At 39.0% G+C, this 18,725-nt stretch overlaps 1 protein-coding gene across 1 annotated transcript in view; it reads right to left on the bottom strand.

Moving 5' to 3' along the window:
- ADAM12 (ADAM metallopeptidase domain 12) overlaps positions 1 to 18,725 on the bottom strand; it is a 314,025-nt gene that overhangs the window by 15,352 nt on the left and 279,948 nt on the right. Inside the window, exons 15-18 of the mRNA XM_063307340.1 lie at positions 15,934 to 16,042; positions 15,636 to 15,834; positions 2,552 to 2,629; positions 1,068 to 1,176 (exon numbers count right to left, since the gene is read on the bottom strand). Coding sequence (XP_063163410.1) covers positions 1,068 to 1,176; positions 2,552 to 2,629; positions 15,636 to 15,834; positions 15,934 to 16,042 — 495 coding nt within the window. The remainder of the gene's footprint in view (positions 1 to 1,067; positions 1,177 to 2,551; positions 2,630 to 15,635; positions 15,835 to 15,933; positions 16,043 to 18,725) is intronic.

An 18,725-nucleotide genomic window follows, 5' to 3' on the forward strand; every position in this document is an offset into this window, starting at 1 on the left:
TCCTATCCATCCCCCCACAACTGAAATCATTTCCAAATCATTTAGTACACCCAAATGTAGCGCTGATTCTGCTCTTATATCTAATCAGTATAGGAATATCACTACAGACATCAAAGGTTTGGTTGAATATGATTTACAAAAGGAAAATCAGTTCCTATCCAACTTCAGGCACAGATGAACCAGTCTAAGATTTGCAGGCAGAATAAAGGGAAAGGACATTTTCTGAGGATTGCCAAAAAAATGAAAGGCTAAGGAACTAGAAAAGCATTCTTATCAGTCCATACATATCATCTACAAAGAAGCCTGTGGAAAAATTGATGATCTTTAGGATGGAAAGGACTCTACTTTCCATAGCAATGATTGTCTACTGCACAGGCATAGCCATTTATTTAATATGTAGCTCTTTAACAAAGTTGTCTTGGTGGATCATAAGATATTTTAAAATTCAATAAATGTATCAATGAATGTATATGTCCACCCACTCACATTAATCCCTTCTACGTTTTCTTGAATGACAGTTGTGTGGGGTGATCTTGCTCTTGTATGAATCAATGGATCTTATTTGGATCAACTTAGTTATTACTAAGTTTCCTACTTGATCATCACATCTTTGGCAAAAGAACCAAAAGAATGGTGTGGAAAATGTTAACAATACTCTAAGGATGTCAAGACTGAAGTCAATACTGTATGTGACTTATTAAGCCAAAGCAGTTCAAGATTAGGGCTGTTGTCTAGGGTAACAAAGTATGCTACATGTGGGTGAGGTTTAGGTGATCCATATAAGGAACCTAATGTTATAGCTGCCTTTTTCAAAATGGAAATAAATACAGTTAGATATTTTTTAGGGTTGGGCTGAAAAGGATAGCACATTCAATTAATGCTGCTGTAAGTTTTTTGCATTTAAAGTGAAATAATAAGGCACCACCCTACACATAACTGAATTTATTTATCTTTATAATGGTACCTAGAAGTGGATACAGAGATATCGAAACTGGATCCCTAGGTAATCTGATGACCAAAGCCAATTCCTCCATTTAACTTCCCTTTTCTTTTGGCTGTTTACTCACCGGATTGTCTAACTGGCCCGCTGTCAACACTGCCGCCAAATCCTGCCTTATCGCAAAAGGGAGGAGCCCAATGGGCCTCACAGTGGCAATTTTTTTTATTGTTACAGACCTCAAAAACAAAAGAATGTACAAATATGAATGTGGAAAGCACCACCAAAGATTTATGCCTATCATAAAAATAAAAAAAGTAAATAAAATACAGCAATCATGCTTTGTTAAGTTATAAAGACTACACCCTTTTATAGTTTGTTCCAAATGTACCTCCAAGTGGAACAAAAATAATCGACTCCAGAATTAGACAGCAACTGTAGGATCACAAATATGTGGGTCCAGAATGATTTGACAGCATTTTCTCTGCTAGAGTATCACCTTGAAGGAATGTAGACAATTTGCATTCTCGTTTGGAAGCTGCAATTCCAACCACAGTAACCTGCCAATACTGTCACTAGAGTGTTGGAATGCCAGAAGGTTATGGAAAAGCAGCCCATTTTTCAAGGAGTTTATTTGTCCCCTAGAGTGTTATATGTATTATTGATTATAACCTTCAAGGGATTCCAGGATTTGCTCATTTCCCAATTGCTTTCTCAGATCAGTGAAGATCTACTAAATAAGTTTAAATTGCACCTAGTCTCATAAGCCTGAAGACGTTACAACAAAAAACCTGCGACCATTGGGATCTCATTTGAGAGTATAGAGAAGGTTTGTGCATAGACAGTTAAGTGTCTCATTGAAATACTTGAGGACATTACTCTATGCTAGAACAAAACACCATAGAAAATATTCAAACAAAAGTGGCCACATTTAGGACTTTCTGAAGAAGATTTTCTGCAGGAGCCTCCCACTGAAATTTAGAAGTTTGATCATCCAAGGCAGAAAGAAATCATATCTACTCTAGCTTATCATATAAATCTCTGTCTTGCTTGATTATCTATAACACTGTTTACAGTAACAGTGGATTATGCTGCTTTTAATATATTTATATTTCAATTGCATAGTTGATTTTTTTCTTGAACACTTCCTTGGAAACTTGAAGGACTGACTCACTAAATGTTTAACTTGATTTTTTTTGTAAACCATTTTTAAAATATTTCAGTTCTGTTACTTCTCCTTGGCTGAAGATGTAAATCTGCTTCTGTTCCAAACAGCTGGTTATATTTGAAAGAATCCTTCCCCCCAGTCTGCTATATCTGAAACATTAACAAGAGTGTAAGTGAACTCATTCTAATTTTAAAACTGCTGAATGTTAATTTTTACAAAGATAAGGTCACTGTGACCAGCGATATTGCTTTGTCAAATAAAAGCCATATTTCCTTTCTTGGACATTGAAAAGGCATTGAAAATTGATCTTTCTGGAAGCACAGGCTGAAAAGATTTTGACAGATATATTACAGAGAATCACAGATTTTAAGTGCTGTAACCAATGAATGATTTATTGCTCAGCTGGAGATTGACCGACTATAAAAAATTGAATCTGTAATACTTACTCCACGTCCATGACATTTTGTTGCACATTCATGAACACCAAATACACTGGTGTTTTGGCAGCGGCGATTAAGACAGATCTGTAAAAACAGAAGAGCAGGCATATGATAACTTACGATATAAGGATCAAACAGTTGTATTTTTAATTCAAGAGAAAATAGCCAATCTCTTCTGGTTATGATTTTAAACTAAAGAATAGGTTTTTGATTTACAGAGATATGAAGAAATGTTGATGCCACCTCCTTAAATTTATCAACCAATATTACACCATTAGAATAACATAGCGAGATGTTAAGAGTCAGACCTAAACAATTCTGAATGAAAAACCTGGATAACTTGGAATATGGAGCAGATCTACAGGTACAGAATATTCAGTAAATATAATAACTGCCTTATTCACAGAACATTGTGCATACATCAATCAGACACATTTTCTTTCAAAAATCTGTTTCTTCCCTGACTGCTATTGCATTACATCTTTGAGGCACCCATATTTCTGTGTCACATTCAGTATGGTATATTTCAAAGTTAAGAATGCAAGAACGTAAAAAGAGTCCTGCCACATCAGAGGAAGGGCCCTCTAGTCCAGCATTTTGTGTCACCCAGTGGCCAGCCAGGTCCACTAGGAATTCTTAACTAAAGCTTATTGGAAACTAGATATACACACTTTGGGAGGGGGGTGAGTGGGCCACCAAGTTGCTTTCTAAAAATGAGCTACCTGCCAGAGAGAATTTGTTTACCTATGTTTACATTCTGTCTATATTGGCAAGTTCAGCAAATATTAGAAAGTTACTGTTAATTTTTACTACTTCCTCCTCTGAAGAAAATGGAACTTAGTAATTCTGTATGTAAATATTACATGTGTGTGTATGTGTGTGCGCGCGTGCACACACCGAGTCAGTTTTTGACTCTTGGCTACTGTCTGGACTAGTCCCTGCAATTTTACTGGTAAGATTTCAGAAGTGGTTTGCCATTGCCTCCTTCCTGTGGCTGAGAGAGTGACTGGCCCAGGGTCACCCAGCTGGCTTTGTGCCTAAGGTGGGACTAGAACTCCCGGTTTCCCAGTTTCTAGCCTGGTGCCTTAATCACTACACCAAACTGACTTGGTGAATATCACTTACAGAATAGAAAACATATCTCTGTAGGAACCTGAGGTAGCATTCCTCTTGATGGAGGAGTTAGGGTACCCGTTCTCCGCTGACAGACAATGTAATAGATGAGTTCTATGGCACTGTCCAATCTTGCAGGGTCCCTGTTTGTCCTATTTCTATTGGGATGAGTCTGGGTGTGAGTGTGTGAAAGAAAGGGAGAGAGAGAGAACAGAAACAAGATTAAGGGCAAGGTGTCATGTTCACTGATTCAATGTAGTTTATACATCGTAACGTTTCACATGCCATGGCGCTGACGCGCGTTTCTGTTGGGGAGGGAGCTGCTGTGAGACCTTGTGCCAAGCTCTGTATGTGAAATCAGTACAATGGAATGTGTTTGGGTTATTTTCTCTGCTCAAGGCCTTTTCCCGCAGACCATCAGAAACCGTTAGGAGCACCTGGGATTGTGAACTTGAGAAGATTCTACGGGGGGAGGGGTTTCATTTGCACCGAGGGTTTTTAGTTTGAATTTGGTGCGCTTTCATCATTCTCAGCTTTCTCTGTGATCCTGCATACTATTCTTTAATAAATCAGATATCTTTGAATTCACACTCATGAGTCTGATGGTGTTTTAGAATAGGCAACCGTTACACAAGGGTTCACCTCATGAATTATCATCTGCATGATAGAAGTGGAAAGTCTGTTCTTTGTCTATGTGAAGAGAAGCTAATTGTCTTAATTTAAATCTTAGAAGTCAGCAGCTTCTAGCTGATGCAAACACTATCCTATCCAAGTACACAGAATTATGCAATATCATGCCAAGGAATTCTGTGGATCCAAGATATTTGTCAAAGTCTTTTTTTTCAACAATAGCTATTAATATTAAGAGGTAAATATTTTTTTTAAAAAAATCCTGGTAACTTCAAAAGCAATTTGTGATATTGTCTGCAGTGGAGTGAAATCAACTGCTGAAAGAGACCAAAATTATTTAAAAAGTCAAAATTTGAAATGGGCAATGGCAGCTTTTTCTATTTTCTCAAGCTAGTTATTTTCTGAAGAAAAGCCCACAATAACTAAAAACATTCAAATGCTGCCAGAGGTTAATTTCTGTAGAAGTACACATTAATTTCCCACCCCCACCCCCAAATCAAACTGCTTTCCTTTGTACAGTAGATGTATATGGTCTCAAACTTTAAACAAAATCATCATTTTATTGCAGGTTAAATTAGCATTTGCCTGAAGAAAATACATTTATCTTTTATTTATAGGGAAATGAATAACAGGGAGTGGCATGTAATCGAATGTTCATTGTTCATGCAATCATCATAGAGAGTTAACTTCACCATTTCACTGAAGCTGAAAGACAGGGACAAAGAAAGATTGACATCACCATAAAAGCAGATCACAGTGCAAACTAAAATGACCCATTTACAGAGTGCCTGATATATAATCGGAGTAGATAAAAGATTATACAGTGCAGGAATGGGTATTAGATACCAGGTCAACAATCAGAACTCTACCATATAATATCTGCTCTCCTTTAATTTGGGGACTTATTTCAGCAGGGCTAAAAGTCAGACACAATTCTTATGAGCTGGCAGGGGGCAAAATGAAGCAGAACAGAATACTGATGCTTAATCAAGGTAGATATTCCCCCTAGGGTAAAGAGGAAATTAGGAAAGAAATGAAAGGGAACCAGCTTCACAACAAAAAATATACCTCTGAAGCATTTGCCTCGCAACAAACAAACCATTCAGTATCTCATGGCACACAGAATTCTGTTTGTTTTTATTTACTTATTGCATTTATAACTTACTAGCAAGAAGCTCTCAAAGGAGTCTGTACTGGGGCCTCTCATAATTTTAATATCACAAGAACACCCATATCAACAAGGCTGGGCTAGAGGAGAATTATAGGTCAATGGCTGAGTGACATGAACTAATTCTTAGTCTAGTCCTTTTTGATCACACTACACTATCCCTCTATGAAAATGGCTGCAATTAAAATAAGATCTGGGGTGTATTAAAAAGGGGAAAATATATGGTTTAATTCAATTGATTTAAGTAAATACAATCTAATTTGCAAACTGGCTTAACATGCTTACCAGCCTATGCATAGATATTAAAATAGAAAACTGAAAATATTTTAACAGATATCAGGAACTGCATTTTATTTGATAGTTCATTGATTTGTTTAGTCCATCATACATTCAATAAACAATGGGATTTTCTACTATTAGCAACCCCTTTTGTAACCTTTAGAATACAGATTTGTAACAATCAACATTTTAAAATTATTCTTTCCTACACTGATATCAACATGTGCTCTGTTGTCAAACACTTTCAGATACTTTAGGGGAGCTGATATTGGAGCAAACTAGAGCATGTAGACCCATAGAAAGTAAGAGTTGGGACGGACCTTGGAAATCATGTAGTCCAAGCCCCTGCTTAGTACACTACTACAGCATCCCTGGCTGATGGCCAACCAGTCTCTCTTTAAATACCTCCATTGTTGAACAGCTCTTATTTATGTATGTATCTATCAGTTTTATAGTTATTGTGAGCTGCCCAGAGTTGCTTAAGATGGGTGGCCATTTAAATCTTTTCAATCAATCAATCAATTCCTGTGGTCAACTAACTTGGACAGATTGCCAAACCTCTTTCCCTTTTCTGTGGTTTATTCCTTTATGCCCTTCAGTCTTTGCATTCTACTCATGAATACCACCCACCAGGTTTCAGTAATGCCTTCTAAATCATATGCATTAAGATCTCTAGTTTTCCATGTTTGTTCCTCATACTCTGTGTATGGACAGAGGCACTGAAATCCTCAGGTCACAGAACTTGAATTGTCCCTTCCTTTAATTATATGCTCTTTATTGAGTGCCTCCACATCCTACATACCCCTCCTTGTCCCAGTAAAGCAGTATTGAGTTCTCATCTCCTTCCTGATAGGATTTGGTTAATAATGGTCTGGATCAAGCCCATCTCTTGCCAGAAGTCCCTCATCTCAACAATACATCCAATCATCAAAGCATTCAAACTATTTCTATTGGTACCATCCGTGTAGCCAGTTTTTCATTTCTTTATTCTTTTCCCTCTTTGTGAGCCATGCTCTTTAACAGAAGAAATGAAGAAAACAATGCTTGGCTCATATCTCCTTTATCCTCCTGCCCAGGGTTTCATAATCCCATTTAGTATGTTAAAAGATGTGACTGGCTGTGTCATTTGTATCCATGTAGATCAATAAAAAGCGATATGGGTTTAAGGAGTCTTGGGAACCTTCCCGTTACATCCAGAATCTGTGCCCCAAGGAGACGGTCCTCTGTTCTTAACAAATTATCAGGCCTGTGGATCATTGCTTCAGTCCCTCAGAGTAGGGAGTCTCACTACACACATGACTTCCTCATCTTCAGGGCAGAGGCCAGAATATTTTCCCTTTGCACATCATATAAGATCCTCTTCCTCAGGTCCCTTGTGGCAACTGCTCTCCATCCAGAGATACATAAGCATCATCAGTGGGGAGGCCCTGGAATCCATTCTGAAACTCCAAAGAATAAAAACTTCTCTTGACAGGGTTTGAACCTCATTTCATGTTCTTCCATCTCTTCATTCCCTCCACCTGGCTTTTTTCTGGGAGGCTTAATGGTACTGTTACCACTCTGCAAACATTCCAGTGTCTGTTGCAAGAATTCCTAATCTTTCCTGATCAGCTGGAGAGTGGACTATTTTATTTCTAGCCTCTTCATCTTCTCTTCCAGGAAGATAATTAGCCTGCACTTACAGCATGTATGATTCTTCTAGTCTTCAGGGAGGAAAACAAATATGGAACATCCTCTGCAGATCACAAAAGCAGTTCTCTCCATTTCCATGTTGCTCAGATATATAACAACAAAGAACATGATTGCAAAGTATTGAATTACTGCCACTAGCTTATGTATAACTGACACGTGAAGCCTATAGACCTCAAAAGCAAACATAAGCTCAGAGGCTTAGAAACAATATGCCAAAATACCTAATCTTGATCTGTACTCTGCCAATAGCAGAGAACATTGCTTTAATACTACTTCTCTCAAATTCTCAAGGGCACTGTTCTCATAGTTTTTCATTATTTTCTTTTCTTGGTTAACTTCTCTGGAAAATCTATGCATATATATACTAAGCAATATTCTTTATATATTCTTCTAGATGTGAAAAGGTTTTCCTTTGCTTTGCAGAAACTGCTTTATGCCTTGGAAACTTTCCCAGTTTTGAATATGCCAAAGGACATAGCTAATGAACTAGATGGAAGCATCTGTCAAAAGCCACTAAATAGCATAGTTCCAACTATTAAGTCAAAGTGTTCTGCATTCTCCTATCAGAAAAGACCATAGCCTTGACACAGTGCTAAGATACTGGAATCCATTTTCATAAAGAATCCCACCCCCAATCAAGGAAAGAAAACCAACAGCTCATAATCAAATTCTGAAACAAAAGATAGATGGACTCAAGCCTGTTTGGAAGATCTGTCTAAATGAATTCAATTCTTATAAATCAGAGGACATTGTGTGGGCTATGTATTACTCATTACTTATTTTATGCTTTAAAGACATTTCTAGGTTACGTAAGGGCTAAAGCCCTCCCCATGTACCTTATATAATACAATCTAATAAATAATAAGAATGTTCAAACTATCAAACAGTGGCACTCATTTCACATGCCAGTAAGGTAATGCTCAAGATCCTTCAAGGTAGACTTCAGCAGTTCATGGAGCGAGAATTGCCAGATGTACAAGCTGGGTTTAGAAAAGGCAGAGGAACTAGGGACCAAATTGCCAATATCCGCTGGAGAATGGAAAAAGCCAGGGAGTTTCAGAAAAACATCTATTTCTGTTTTATTGACTATTCTAAAGCCTCTGACTGTGTGGACCATAACAAATTGTGGCAAGTTCTTAGTGGTATGGGGATACCAAGTCATCTTGTATGCCTCCTGAAGAATCTGTATAACGACCAAGTAGCAACAGTAAGAACAGACCACAGAACAACGGACTGGTTTAAGATTGGGAAAGGAGTACGGCAGGGCTGTATACTTTCACCCAACCTATTCAACTTGTATGCAGAACACATCATGCGACAAGCTGGGCTTGAGGAATCCAAGGCTGGAGTTAAAATCTCTGGAAGAAACATTAACAATCTCAGATATGCAGATGATACCACTTTGATGGCTGAAAGTGAAGAGGAACTGAGGAGCCTTATGATGAAGGTGAAAGAAGAAAGTGCAAAAGCTGTCTTGCAGCTAAACCTCAAAAAAACCAAGATTATGGCAACCAGCTTGATTGATAACTGGCAAATAGAGGGAGAAAATGTAGAAGCAGTGAAAGACTTTGTATTCTTAGGTGCGAAGATTACTGCAGATGCTGACTGCAGTCAGGAAATCAGAAGACGCTTAATCCTTAGGAGAAGAGCAATGACAAATCTCGATAAAATAGTTAAGAGCAGAGACATCACACTGACAACAAAGGTCCACATAGTTAAAGCAATGGTGTTCCCCGTAGTAACATATGGCTGCGAGAGCTGGATCATAAGGAAGGCTGAGAGAAGGAAGATCGATGCTTTTGAACTGTGGTGTTGGAGGAAAATTCTGAGAGTGCCTTGGACTGCAAGAAGATCAAACCAGTCCATCCTCCAGGAAATAAAGCCAGACTGCTCACTTGAGGGAATGATATTAAAGGCAAAACTGAAATACTTTGGCCACATCATGAGAAGACAGGACACCCTGGAGAAGATGCTGATGCTAGGGAGAGTGGAGGGCAAAAGGAAGAGGGGCCGACCAAGGGCAAGGTGGATGGATGATATTCTAGAGGTGACGGACTCGTCCCTGGGGGAGCTGGGGGTGTTGACGACCAACAGGAAGCTCTGGCGTGGGCTGGTCCATGAAGTCATGAAGAGTCAGAAGCGACTAAACGAATAAACAACAATCACTTTCTATCTTTTTATTTTATTTTTTCCTTGTTAGATATATTTAGCCAATTATACTAATTCTCACTAGAAAAAAATCATCCAGATACTACTTTAATCTCCCTCAATGTGTATTATTTTTCTCTTATTAATATTCATTGTATGTTTATGCTATGAGCAGCTGATCTCAAATTTTAAAAAAGGAATAACTGTTTTAAGCTGTGTCCATTTTAGCAAGAAAGAGTTCAAGAAATGCCAAACTCCCCTACTGAAATCCAAAGAATGGTAAAATGCATCAAGCATTTGGATTGCAATTACAGGCAATCAGCAGATCAGAATGGTCCATGAAGTCACGAAGAGTCGGAAGCGACTAAACGAATAAACAACAAAATAAATAATAAAAGAGCAAAAATTAATAAAATCAATAAACCATTTTCTAACCTAGACACTACTAAAATATTGCACAACTAAAGATGAAAAGCAATCCAACTGTACACAATCAGAAAAAAAGCCAAAGAAAACAGATGAGTTGTTAGGATTTTTCTAAGGATCGTTTCCTTATCGTGGTGCTGGAGCTTGAGCACCTCAATGATGCCATGAGCTAAACTGTGAAGGGCCACCCAAGACGGGAAGGTCATGACAGAGAGGTCAGACTAAATGCGATCCCTGGGGAAGGTAATGGCAACCCACCCCAGTATTCTTGCCATGAAAACTAAATGGATCAGTACAACCAGAGATATGTTGGTATACCATCGGAAGATGAGACCCCCAGGTGGGAAGATGGTCAAAATGCTACTGGGGAGGAACAGAGGATGAGTTCAACTAGCCCCAGACGTGATAATGCAGCTAGCTCAAAGCCGAAAGGACGGCTAGTGGCCGACGGTGCTGGTAGTGAATGGCGAATCTGATGTTCTAAGGATCAACACACCACTGGAACCTGAAATGTAAGATCTATGAGCCAGGGCAAATTGGATGTAGTTATTGGTGAGATGTCAAGATTAAAGATAGACATTTTGGGTGTCAGTGAACTGAAATGGACTGGAATGGGCCACTTCACATCAAATGACCACCAGATCTACTACTGTGGACAAGAGGACCACAGAAGAAACGGAGTAGCCTTCATAATTAATAGTCAAGTGGCTAAAGCAGTGCTTGGATACAATCCAAAAAACGATAGAATGATCTCAATTCGAATTCAGGCAAGCCATCTAACATCACAGTGATCCAAATATACGCCCCAACCACAGATGCTGAAGAAGCTGAAGTAGAGCAGTTCTATGAGGATCTGCAGCACCTACTGGACAACACGCCTAAAAGAGATGTTATTTTCATCACGGGAGACTGGAATGCTAAGGTGGGCAGTCAAATGACACCTGGAATTACAGGTAGGCATGGCCTGGGAGAACAAAACGAAGCAGGACATAGGCTGATAGAATTTTGCCAAGACAACTCACTCTGCATAACAAACACTCTCTTCCAACAACCTAAGAGACGGCTTTATACATGGACTTCACCAGATGGACAACACCGAAATCAGATTGACTACATCCTTTGCAGCCAAAGGTGGTGGACATCTATACAGTTGGTAAAAACGAGACCTGGAGCTGACTGTAGTTCAGATCACGAACGTCTTATTACACAATTTAGGATCAGACTAAAGAGATTAGGGAAGACCCCCAGATCAGCTAGATATGAGCTCACTAATATTCCTAAAGAATATGCAGTGGAGGTGAAGAATCGATTTAAGGGACTGGACTTAGTAGATAGGGTCCTGGAAGAACTCTGGACAGAAGTTCGCAACATTGTTCAGGAGGCGGCAACAAAATACATCCCAAAGAAAGAGAAAACCAAGAAGGCAAAATGGCTGTCTGCTGAGACACTAGAAGTAGCCCAAGAAAGAAGGAAAGCAAAAGGCAACAGTGATAGGGGGAGATATGCCCAATTAAATGCAAAACTCCAGAGGTTAGCCAGAAGAAATAAGGAATTATTTTTAAACAAGCGATGTGTGGAAGTGGAAGAAGACAACAGAATAGGAAGGACAAGATACCTCTTCCAGAAAATTAGAAACATTGGAGGTAAATTCCAGGCCAAAATGGGTATGATCAAAAACAAAGATGGCAAGGACCTAACAGAAGAAGAAGAGATCAAGAAAAGGTGGCAAGAATATACAGAAGACCTGTATAGGAAGGATAACAATATTGGGGATAGCTTTGATGGTGTGGTCAGTGAGCTAGAGCCAGACATCCTGAAGAGTGAGGTTGAATGGGCCTTAAGAAGCATTGCTAATAACAAGGCAGTAGGAGACGACGGCATCCTAGCTGAACTGTTCAAAATCTTGCAAGATGATGCTGTCAAGGTAATGCATGCTATATGCCAGCAATTTGGAAAACACAAGAATGGCCATCAGACTGGAAAAAATCAACTTATATCCCCATACCAAAAAAGGGGAACACTAAAGAATGTTCAAACTATCGAACAGTGGCACTCATTTCACATGCCAGTAAGGTAATGCTCAAGATCCTGCAAGGTAGACTTCAGCAATTCATGGAGCGAGAATTGCCAGATGTACAAGCTGGGTTTAGAAAAGGCAGAGGAACTAGGGAACAAATTGCCAATATCCGCTGGATAATGGAAAAAGCCACGGAGTTTCAGAAAAACCATCTATTTCTGTTTTATTGACTATTCTAAAGCCTTTGACTGTGTGGACCAGAACAAATTGTGGCAAGTTCTTAGTGGTATAGGGATACCAAGTCATCTTGTATGCCTCCTGAACAATCTGTATAATGACCAAGTAGCAACAGTAAGAACAGACCACGGAACAACAGACTGGTTTAAGATTGGGAAAGGAGTACGGCAGGGCTGTATACTCTCACCCTACCTATTAAACTTGTACGCAGAACACATCATGCGACAAGCTGGACTTGAGGAATCCAAGGCTGGAGTTAAAATCGCTGGAAGAAATATTAACAATCTCAGATATGCAGATGATACCACTTTGATGGCTGAAAGCGTAGAGGGACTGAGGAGCCTTATGATGAAGGTGAAAGAAGAAAGTGCAAAAGCTGGCTTGCAGCTAAACCTCAAAAAAACCAAGATTATGGCAACCAGCTTGATTGATAACTGGCAAATAGAGGGAGAAAATGTAGAAGCAGTGAAAGACTTTGTATTTCTAGGTGCGAAGATTACTGCAGATGCTGACTGCAGTCAGGAAATCAGAAGATGCTTAATCCTTGGGAGAAGAGCAATGACAAATCTCAATAAAATAGTTAAGAGCAGAGACATCACACTGACAAAAAAGGTCCGCATAGTTAAAGCAATGGTGTTCCCCGTAGTTACATATGGCTGCGAGAGCTGGACCATAAGGAAGGCTGAGAGAAGGAAGATCGATGCTTTTGAACTGTGGTGTTGGAGGAAAATTCTGAGAGTGCCTTGGACTGCAAGAAGATCAAACCAGTCCATCCTCCAGGAAATAAAGCCAGACTGCTCACTTGAGGGAATGATATTAAAGGCAAAACTGAAATACTCTGGCCACATAATGAGAAGACAGGACACCCTGGAGAAGATGCTGATGCTAGGGAGAGTGGAAGGCAAAAGGAAGAGGGGCCAACCAAGGGCAAGGTGGATGGATGATATTCTAGAGGTGACGGACTCGTCCCTGGGGGAGCTGGGAGTGTTGACGACCGACAGGAAGCTCTGACGTGGGCTGGTCCATGAAGTCACGAAGAGTCGGAAGCGACTAAACTAATAAACAACAAAAAAGTCCTTTAATGGCAGAACCTTATGGATCCCAGCTGGCATTCGTTTTTATGGGCACCTGCAGGAAATTTTCCAGGGAAAGGCAAAGCTACTGTCCTGACTAAGCAAGGACCACGCCGAGACAAGGAAGAAGTCTCTAGTGTTTTATTACTGCTATTGTCGATAGAAAATCCTACCAAACTGAAGGAGCATGGGAAAACCCAGACAGATAAACCCCAAAAGTCAAGGCGGGTCTGTTCTGGGTTTCTTTGAATGACAGCTCAAATTCTCTAAACTACACATGCGTTTTCCCCCCTGGATAGAGGCCCCCTCCTGCTCACCATCAGTACTCATGACAGCTACAGTGTATAATGCAACTGAACTTTGCATCCAAAATGCATATCCTATAACACACCAGTCCATTTTTTCTTATGCGTATGCTTTGATGTTACTGCCACATTGCATAGAAGAAACACACTACCACAGACTTAATGAAGCCCTTGATATTTTTTGCAATACACCCTTTTTAATGAATTTAGCTATTTCACATGATGTTTCAGGAAAAGGGTTTTATATTCTAAAACAGGAATACAGAAAATTGCATTAAACCAGACCATTGGTCCATCATCTGTCCATGCCAATGGAGACTCTACCAGCTCCTCTACATGGAGAATTTCTCCCCAGCCTGGAACAAATTTTATGTCTTTGAAATAGTTATAACCTGCTTGTTATAGTCCACAAAATAACCAAAGTAAAACTCAAAAGGAAGTAAAATAAGCAATTATAACATATATACATAATTATAATAATACTGACAGAGAGGCACTTAAGGGCTAAAAGTTATAGTCAGGCAGTGGGCACTGATTCCTGAATTAAGCATAAAAAGCCAGATCTTCACCTGACCTAGAAAAATAATGTTGGCTTCAACCTTCCAAGCGGTGTGCAACAGCATTAGAACAGTTCAGATCTGTCCTAACATATTATTTGAGATAGGACAATGTCTGATATGATAGCCAAGTCTTGAGCTGCTCTTGACAAGACAGTTTTGACATCAATATTGATCTTGTTTAGGGCAACAAGCCTGGGGATTTTCAGTACCATACATTCAAAAATACTTCAGCTCATGTTCAGAAAATGTCAGGCAGAGGGATGAACATCAACAAAATCTCAGTCCTGTTTGGCTTCCAAATAACAGACACCAGTGCTGCTGACTATCTGAAGGTATACAAGACAAGGAAGATGAGATCCCTAGAGACCAGGGGTAGGCAACCATTTCTGTGGCTGGCAACTGCACTGAATGAAAATCTCATCACAAAAAAAGTAGTTGATCTGCTGCTGGATTTTTAATGGTGTTTTAATGTGTTCCTGTGAGGAGGGAGCAAAGATAGTGCTTGGGCTGCCTGCTCCACTGATTGTCCAATCTTTTGTTATACATCCCAAAGGGATGTATTCAGGACAGGGCTGCAACTGGGGGTGGGGGGGCAAGTGGGGCATGTGCCCCGGACACCGCATTGAGCGGGGCACCAAAATGAGCACGGGGTGTGTGTGCCAAAATTGTCATGGAATCCATGTTTGCCCCAGGTGACACAGATCCTAGTTACGGCCCTGATTCAGGCGACGTTTACTTTAGTCTTCATCCAACCAGGTTTCATGAAATTAACTAGTAGGGAAGGAAAGTTCATCCATGTGCATGGTGAGTTATTATAACTTCAGGTGTTCAACGTTTGCTATTCCACAGAAGTTATGGATGTAAATCCCAATCAGTCCACGCTTTAATTAAGTTCTGTCATCAACTCTAGCTGGTCCTGCTGGACACAGGCAGTACTACTAACCATATTACCACTACTTTGATGCTAATTCAAACCACAAGAAACTTCAGTACATACATCTTTGAATTACAAACACTTTGCATATTGCTGCATTGCAGAAGTAACTCACTATATAGCCTAATCACTTGCTCATTCTCCTCTTTTTTCATATAATATTCTACAAAATATATAATTTATCAGAAACGGGTGCAACATTAAAAATGGGTATTTGTTTGGCACTATACTCGTTTCAAAATTTTTATGTACCAATTTATTGCTAGTCCTTCTGGCTAAACAATAAACTGATTCCATACATTATCAATAAACTCTTGAGTATACTTAATATTAGAAGAGCTATTTGCATAAACCTTTATGTTAGGTTTGCCAGGCTGTTAGTTCAAAGTACAGAAAGTATGACTAAAAAAAAAAAGGACTGGATATAATGCATATACACTTGAAAGATAATTACTGCAAGGACTCTTAGACATTGATTGGATTGAGGGAAAGGATTTCTAAAGCTTACTTTTTCATCTTCACATTTTGTTCCAGCCAAGACAAGACCCGGATCAGGCATGTCATCCCCCAAGTAAACATGAGTTCCTCGGCACAGAATTTTGCCTCCTCCTTGTAGTGGGATGTTTGTTTCTATTGAGACAGCATTGGTACCAATTACAGGTCGATTTGCTCCCCCTTGACACTGAATTTTTCCACACTTTGAATCTCTGAAAAGGGAGAAATAATGTAAACCACTGAAATATCATCAGCATCTTTATTGGCACTGCTTTAGTAACTTCCATTCTGGACAAACACACAGTTTGTACCTGGGTTCACACTTGGCAAAAGAACTTTTGGAATCCTTGCCACAGTTTCCATATGGATCTCCTGCAGAATTAACTCTCTCAAAGCATATCTCAGGAGCAGGTTTAGCACCTACAACAGAGGCAAATATATTTAATCCTTATGAAGAATATAAGAAAGTGGGATCTTGGTAGGGAAGAGTGAAGGGAGAAGGTAGAAGAGGGAAATCCTTGGATTACACTGCAGAATTCCCCCACCACCACCTTCCTTCCCAAAGGCAAACAGGTGCCTCTACCCACCTCCGTGAAATTATGGGATTATTAGCTATGTTCACTGCAGTCCACTGGAGGTAAAAAAATAATTAAAGGATGCACTGTAATTGCAGTAAAGTAGCCACTTACCCATATAAAAATTATTTAAAATAACTACATTTCACAATTATAAACATATTCTTAAAGGGGTGCGTTTCTGCGTGTGTGTGTGTGTGTGTGTGTGTACACAATTGGCTGCAGCAAGAAATATTTTGTTCCAGCTTTTAGAATAGAATGTGATGGAATTTAGATTTCATGCTCAACCATCAAGCCATGGTTCAGTTAACTATGGTTTACTGAATAGGCTACAATTCACTGGGATCATACAACATATTAAGCCCACACCACCAAACCATGTTATCCCTTGCTATGTTATATGATACCACCTGAGTAACATTTATTGTTCACAGTAAGGTTAGTGAACAATTTTGTCTGGTTCTGACATAGATTAATACTGTATTTGTATGCTATTTTTCTAGCAACAGGGAAAACTCAATGTGGCCTATAGGAAAAGCAGAAAATTAGCAAATAAAAAATTCCGTTCCTCACAAAATATCGTCAGCATCTCTATTAGCACTGCTTTAGTAACTTCCAATCTCAGTAAAGATCCAATGATACCCAAGCTTTTAAAATCTCCATCCATCCATCTTCAGTCTTCTGCCTTTTACCTGTCTACCAATTTATAGTGCAAGAACTGGTATGTAAGTGTAAGTAAGTAAGTAAGTACTTGTAACTACTGGACTTGTATACTATTTCTTTTGGGTTACTAGTGGCCTTGTATTACTCTGAGATTGGACTGCCAGCCTTTGCATTTAATTCTGTGTCCTCATAATTCCTATTCAACCTGTACATTTCTAACTAAGCAGAAATTTATACACCATCTACTTTTTCCTCTAAATATTTTTTTTCTGCTCAGATAAAGGTAAGCAAAAGTAAACAGAAAGTAAGCAAATACCCAGTTGTCAGCCCTTCAAGACTAGGAAACCAAAGTCGTACAGGCCAATATCACTTTTATTACAAAGTTATAGGAACAGAATCTTGCAAGTCTGAATGCACCTCCCCCCTCCCTTTATCTTTGTGAGAACTAGGGAGGGTCTTGTCTGAGATGTTTTCTCAGGTTACGGTGCTGCTCTGGACTCAGGTTTCATTTATCTGACCACTGTCTTGGTAGCAGCTCTTCCTCCCATTCCTCAAGGTTATTCCTTCTTCCCATTACATCAATATATTGCTAGTTGAGCAATGGTTGAGTCAGGTAGAAACACAACTTCTTGAAGGAAAATATTTGATTTCTGTGCTATAATTTATGAACAGCTACATATTTCTTGCACTATAAATTGGTAGACAGGTAAAAGGCAGAAGACTGAAGATGGATGGATGGAGATTTTAAAATCTTGGGTATCAATGGATCTTTACTGAGATTAGATTTCCAATTATCAGGATGTGTTCATATAACATTTTTTAAAGCCTAATAAAATATTTTCTCTTATTTAAACAATAAGACCATTGATTAACGGAATAAAATTCACAGAAAAAAATGTTTAAGTAAATTTTAACTGTTTTTAGGGTTTTCATTGGTTGCTCAATGAAAGGTAAATGCATTTGAGTAGATTATGCAGAAGCTGTACTTTTTCTGATGAGACATGCTGAGGAGGAAAAACTGTGTGTGAATATATTTTTTGCCAATTCTTTTTACTTTCAGGCTTGAAAACTGTAACCACTGGAACACTGAGCAACATAACTGCAATCCTTTTTTTCTGTCTCTCTTTCTCTGCAATGGTTAAAAGAAGCTGTTAAATCTGTCTACTCCAGTATTCTGTTCCAAAAACATTTATCTAAATGTTTTTGATGTCATGGTGCATGAAAGGATCATCTTGTGGTTTATCCCCAACAGCTGAAACCTACAAATATATTGTGTCTTTATGGGATAGAAAGGATAATGGTGGTGGGAAAGTCTCTTATCTACTGCAGATTTATATGATTTATTTATGTGAACATTAATATCTCATCTTTCTAATGGTTATGCAACAAATGGCTTCCATACACAAGTATAAATCTATTTCTGAGGCAAGAAATTGAGAAGATTTAACTTAGAGGGAAAAGAAATGAAGGAACCTTTTGTTTTAGCTATTCTTAAACTGTTAAAGTTGGAAATCTTAGCTGATCAATTATAAATAACCCAGCAATTTACCCCAGACATAAAAGATAACAATCCCTTTGAGCTGAGCTGGTGTCTACTTGGTCACAACCATCTAGCTTTCTTGACATAAAATATGAAAGTAGCTTTGCACTGCCTTTTTCTGGGTTGCTTTTTGACTTCTCAGCCTAGTCTACATCTGTGTATTCCTCACTGATCTCCAATCAAAAACATTCCACAGCCAGAATAAAGATATAGCCCTAAAATAAAGCTCAAATTTTTAATATCCCATTTTCTGGGATTCCTGAGAGGAAGGAAATCAGGACCTTGCACCTCTGGGTTTTCTGAACATTGTCCCATGTTTCTCACT

Source organism: Candoia aspera, chromosome 6, assembly GCF_035149785.1.
Source record: "Candoia aspera isolate rCanAsp1 chromosome 6, rCanAsp1.hap2, whole genome shotgun sequence".
In the NCBI taxonomy this organism is placed as follows: Eukaryota; Metazoa; Chordata; class Lepidosauria; order Squamata; family Boidae; genus Candoia; species Candoia aspera.